This window comes from Hibiscus syriacus, unplaced genomic scaffold (assembly GCF_006381635.1).
Source record: "Hibiscus syriacus cultivar Baekdansim isolate YM2019G1 unplaced genomic scaffold, ASM638163v2 tig00004072_pilon, whole genome shotgun sequence".
NCBI lineage: Eukaryota > Viridiplantae > Streptophyta > Magnoliopsida > Malvales > Malvaceae > Hibiscus > Hibiscus syriacus.
The window spans coordinates 1049866-1055968 of record NW_024061998.1 but is presented as its reverse complement, the minus strand read 5'-3'; the positions used below and the strand labels follow the sequence as shown (position 1 = coordinate 1055968).

At 31.2% G+C, this 6103-nt stretch overlaps 1 protein-coding gene and 1 long non-coding RNA gene across 2 annotated transcripts; one reads left to right on the top strand and one right to left on the bottom strand.

Annotated features, from left to right (window-relative positions):
* The first annotated feature begins 3445 nt into the window (after positions 1-3445).
* On the top strand, positions 3446-3948 carry LOC120188906. The gene is made up of 3 exons (XR_005522457.1): positions 3446-3457; positions 3701-3797; positions 3846-3948. It is a non-coding gene; the product is annotated as an uncharacterized LOC120188906 (long non-coding RNA).
* Position 3949: 1 nt separating this feature from the next.
* On the bottom strand, positions 3950-4636 carry LOC120189926 (dof zinc finger protein DOF1.4-like; the record flags this gene model as incomplete). The annotated part of the gene is made up of 1 exon (XM_039193054.1): positions 3950-4636. A coding segment is annotated over exon 1 (609 nt), but the record flags the coding sequence as incomplete, so codon positions are not given.
* Positions 4637-6103: the final 1467 nt, after the last annotated feature.

Here is a 6103-nt window from a genome sequence, read left to right as displayed (position 1 = left end):
GTAAGCACAATTCAAATCTTAAATTTTTGTAGTCAAAAGATTCTTTGAGAATTATTTTCCATTCATATACACTCAATTTAATCATGCTAATGGTATAACTAAAACTACACATTTTGAACTACATAATCTAATAAAAAATTAACTAAAACTACGCATTTTGAACTACATTATTTAATAAAAAATTAACTAAAATATAGAATAAGAAGTACATGTTATTTTTAATAAAAATTTAAAATTATTCATTGAGTTAAAAAAACTCCATCATATATATGAAATTATAAAAAATAAAAAAAGGAAAAAATATTAAATTTCGTTTAAAATATTAAAAAAATTATTTTTAATATTGTATTAACTACAATTTAAAATATTAGAGAGTGTGAACCAAGTGACTTTAGTGGTTAAGGATTTTTTTATTATATCTTGAAGTCATAGGTTCGAGTATCAAGAATGTCAGAGGTGTCACAATTTTGTGACTTGATAGACTAAATTAAAATAGTAAAATGTGTCACAATTTGTTTAAAAATTAAATTTATTAAAATAAATTAAATTAGAATATATAAGTAATGAAGATCACATATATAATTATAAAAATTTTATTAATTGTCACATCAACTCTTTCATCAAATGTTTAAGTGTAGATGGCTTGATAAGCATAATTAAACAATTCAATTATTGATTGATCAAAATAAAATAGTGCCCGACAAATTTAAATTTTTATAATTAAGAGATATTAAGTGTAATTTTCCCGTAAAATTAAACTAGATCTTTTTAATTCAATCATTTTATTAAACTGAATAAATATGTGTTATTTATATGAAATTTACAAAATAAATTTTAAATTAATTTAATCCATGTCCCAATTTCTTATGTCATGCTCACATTTTCCTAGAATTTGGGTACTTGTCCTCTTCTATGTTGTTTCGAAAAGAGTCATTTGGTGGGGGCTTGCAATGCGTAATTTGAGAAAAATAATATAGATAAAGTTGTCACACTACAAGGTAATGTAGTTGGTGGATTTTAGAACCTTTTTGATTAAGACTGATGTAGCATTTTTTTATTCATTAATATTTTTTTGGGTTTAACATCTATGATTGACTAATTCGAATCAGGTACTGCAGATGTAAGGACAACCCTTCTAACCTAGTTTATTTCATTCGTAATCACTAAAATTCGAACCCTAAGCTTACTTAAAGAATATAATATCTCATCTCATTAGACCAACTGATTATTGGTATTATTTAATATTTAAAACGTCTTTTAGTAATAAAAATTGTGAAGTCTCACGTCAACCCTAAAAATGCGTGATTGAGTGAGATCCTTTGTAATTGTATTCCTTTAATTATGCCAAGTGGTGTGTAAGTGTGTTGTGATTGTAACACAGGAAATTATTTGCAAAGCCATGGAAATGAATAAGTTATAATATGATATAGTATAATATAATATACAATACTGTGAACAATATATATAATATGAATAATTATTTACTATTATCTAGTTTTAAGCGTGGCTCACTCTTTTTTCGAGGGTTTTTCCTATAAACAATCGCTGCCCTCTTTTCTATTGGAGTTTGTTTTGTTCTCTGTAGTTCAGAAACTCTCCTTTTTTATTTATTTAGTCAGTAGCCTACCGCAACAGTTTTGATATTAATTGTCTATCTATGATTTTTCTTTTTTAATTTTTAAAAAGAATAATTTTATCTTTGTATCACATTTTTTATTTTTTTCTTGATCGTTTGATCGTTCTTTTTATTTTATATTTTTTAAAATTGAATTTGACAATACAACTAATCAAAATGTCAGTTATTTATAATCCGGTTGATCTAGAGGAATCTGAAAATAAAGTTTGAATACACGATTTTATGTTTGTAGATAGTTTATCACAATTCTCTGTTCTGACCATAGCTAAACAATCCGAATGATTTCTGTATAGCCGCCGATCCTATTCCAGGATTAGACGAGATACGGGTCAAAGTTTTGTTGCGGCTTGATGCTTCGGATTGGGGCCAACAGTTGACCTGCCACCTCATGAATCATGAAGTATCCCGAGTACTCTAAATGCCTCTTTAGCTTTGATAAACCAGCAGACAAAAGGATATGGCACTTGAGGATTGATGGCACTGAAATCTGGATTTAAACCTGCAGTTGGTGTGTTTGCGAATAATTTCTCTGTCATGTCTGATGGACATTGGCAACAGCTTTGGAATTCTGATTTGCCTCTAAAGATCAAGTGTTCCGCAAGGAGATGTGATGCAGGGGATCTGAGACAGATGATGCTGAGCTGTCAGATTGCACGTTGATGGCGCTGAGATACCATGAGTTGGTAGATCAGCGCAAAGGCGGGAATTGATTGTGACATGTTCCTTATTGGGGTCGTTTTGAGTATGTTTCAGTCTTTTGGCCATAACTTTGGCTACAGGTGTCAGAATCGCGCATAAGACCCCAATCCGGAAAGCTCTTTTCGACGCGCACGCTCTCCACATTGAGCTATGCTCCATGTGGCCTTTTTTTCAACCTCAAATTCTGCCGTTTTCCCCTCCGAATCACTAGATTTAGTTATTTTTTACTATTTTATGGTAATATTTCGATTGTTAATTAGGAAGTCAATTTAAATCCGATTTAGACCGGATTTTTGGGAGATTGCTTATTTTATTTCGAATTTCAATTTAGAGTGATTTTCGGGATTTTGCTATTTTTGGCAAAATTCGAATAAATACGATTTTTGCTATTTTTGGCAAAATTCGAATAAAGACGATTTTTTTAGCTATAACAGTCCGGCTTGTGGACTGCTTTTGAGGGTCATTGATTTTATAATATTTTATTAAACCCTAGAGACTTTTTTTCTCTGGTTTTTGGGCGAATTTTCTCTTGTGAATCGTCTGTCGGAGCTAGCCTACAGGATAATCACTATTCTGTCTGGCGTCAAGATGCCTTAAGAATTTTATCCTGGTAAGCACTCGTCTAGTTGGTAAAGGCTGTACACTTGTTTTTGTGGTTTAATTGAAGATTTCAATCATGCTTTTCCTCGTTGCAGTTTTTTTTGTTCATCTGCTGGCTTCGAATGAATGAGGGAGCATGGAGCATCTGGTTATTAATTATGGTAGCATGAAAATATATCCTTCAACTTGCCAATCAAGCCCTTGGGAGTTGGCATACGGTAAAGGTTACATAGGCTCCGGTTCAAGCACTCTGTCTAACCCAACAAATAGCCGGATCCGGCCTACAGAATGCAATGTAGAAGATAGGCTAGAGCGACGTCCTTTGCAGCCATTGTAAGTTCGAGGATCATGTAACATCCAAATCTTGGATTTATAATAAATTTAAGGAGCTGTAAAAGGATGAATTTGGTCCCCACACAACGTCCCGACATCCGGTAAATAAATTCACTTAACGCAATGGGATACAATTGAGACACCCAGCCCGCAAGTACCACCACCGGCGCCGGCGGCTCATTCTTCGCAGTTTAAAGCATACCAATTACAGTAAAACAATGGCACGTTTCAGTTTGAATATCATTCATTATACCAAAACCAGAAAATTGGAAAAACGTATACCCAAAAACAAGGAAGAACATTTCATGCAACTTATATGGTCATACAACATAGAAGCCAAATTACTTAACAGATAAGCAAAAGGAACTAAGCCTAAGCTGTATTCTTTATTCTTCAACAAAGCTTCATAGGTTGATGGTGATTGAAGAAAAGGAGGGAAGCGAAGAGGATCCGAGGTTCGTCTCGGCGCAATATCTGAAATATTCTTGCAGCCGACATGAACACTCGGATCCCATCTTCTCCCTTGTATGTTTCAACAACACTGGTGAACTTTAATTCATTAGAAATCTATATATAGGGATGTATAAGTTAGGTTTTTTTCTAGATCAGAGAAGTGACCGAGTACCCAATGTTTGCTTGACCATGCCAGGAACCACCAACGGGTTCATATGAACCGATTTCTTCAACTTCGACGTCGTTCATCGTTAGCCAATTTTCGGTCATGTGAAGATCTCTAAAAGGTGACAAGGCTACGCCACCATTGATGAACCTGTGTTGGTGAGGAGTAGAAGCTAAAAATGACGCATTGGTTTGTGATGTGGAGGATGCAAAGATATTAGGGTACCATTCATTTGATACAGCCCCGAAAGGAAACCCTAATCCAAGAACATTCATTTGAGATTGGAAATCATGGTATGGGAGATTCATAGCAGAAGGGTTACTAGCTAACCCATAAAACAAAGGGTTTTTGATATGGTTAATTGAGGCTGAAGAAACAACGACTCGAGGTCGAGATATTTGAGGGTTAGGATTTGCAGCACCGGCGAAAATGGAGGGAGCAGGCCTCTTGTGATGCCTGTTTTTGCGACATCCGCCGCCGACAGGAACGTTCCTTAGAGTGCCTCCGTTGGTCCAATAACGCTTACAAGCCTTGCAAAAGTGTCTTGGCTGAGACAAACTGTAGTTGTTGTAGTAGCAGAACTTAGTGTTGGATGAGTCACACCGAGGACACTTTAGGGCTTGTTGTTGTTGTTGGCTCGGTTTCTCCATTAGCTTACTTGTGGAACCCATCAACTGTGCTTCTCATCAATACGATTCTACAAAAGAAAAGAAAATGGATGAGGTGTTCTTTGGGTAAAATAACAACACAACATACAAATTCTCTTACAAAAAGCAAAGCAACAAAAACGGGGTCATTACTCGTTCCCCATGTTTTGTCTTATAATTTTATTGAGAGAAAGAGAGAGAAAAACCCTTGCCAAGCATTAGTATTTAAATAGATTACAACCAGGGTAGATCGAGGGTAGAATTAGTGGGATAAGTCATTCTTAAAAATTTTATTTTTTTATATATTTTATACATTCTCTTTCATTTTTATTATAAATCTATTTTTGTCCTCTAAAATTTTATAAGTTCGACCTCTCTTAAAATTTTATAAATTATCTCTCCTAACATAAAATATTATGTTCGCATCTAATTATATCAATATTCTTTCAAAACAAAGGGATCTTTGTTAATAAAAAATAGTTTAATTATTGATGGTTGATTTATTTATCAATTGATTCAGATTAATACATCAAACATTTATTATAAACATAATTTTTTTAAATTAATTTATTTTATTCATAATATTATAATTCAAATAAAATTATTCGTAAAAACTTAAAAAATTATAATTTAAAAGAATATTATGTATGAAGTACAAATATTCAAAATCCAATAACAAGAAAAGGAGGTAAAGCAAAAAGGAGATTAATCTTTGAGAAGTTCAAGAAAGAAGGAATATAAAATGAGATTTCTTTTGCATATAATTTTTGTAACATTAGCATTCCTTTGTAAAGGAGAGGGATTCCCTAGTGCTCTATTCCCCAATGCAAGAGGCAAATCCCCTCTTCTTTACTTTATTTCATCATTATTATGTATATTAATTAATAGTTCCATTATTTTGTATATTATAAGGTATTAAAAAAGTTTAATGCACCTACCCCAAATTGTAAACATATAGGAAACACAGAATTAATTGATATGCTTTGTAGGCGTAGTGGAGTGGCCTTTGAACAATCTTCATGAATTTAAATCCTTTTATATAATGAATTTAAATCCTCATTTTTTTTAAAATTTGAGAGTTATATATAGTAAAAATGATATAATTGATATCAGCATTTAAATCTTCATATTTGAATTGTGAATTAAAAACCTTAATTTTATCAAGTAAGCCATGTTACTATATATTTTGGAAAGATTATAATTTTTTACTACTTTTTTCATTTTATACAGGATAACGTCATGGATTAATAAATAAAATTAATAGTGTAAATTTGTCATTAATCAAGTAATTTACATTCTAGATTATTTTTTATTATTTTTTATTTTATTTTATTTTATTTAATTTTTTATAGATATTTAATTTAATTTAATTATATCTTTTAACTTTTGTTATTATTAAAATAGCTCATTTTCACTACTTATATAATTCTAATGAAAAAAATTAAAAAACATTTATTCAATAATTTTTTATTTATTATTATCAAATAATATTTAATTAAGAATTTAAATATTTTTTATTAAAAATTTATCAAATTTTTAAATAAATTTAAAATAAAAAACTAAATTTTA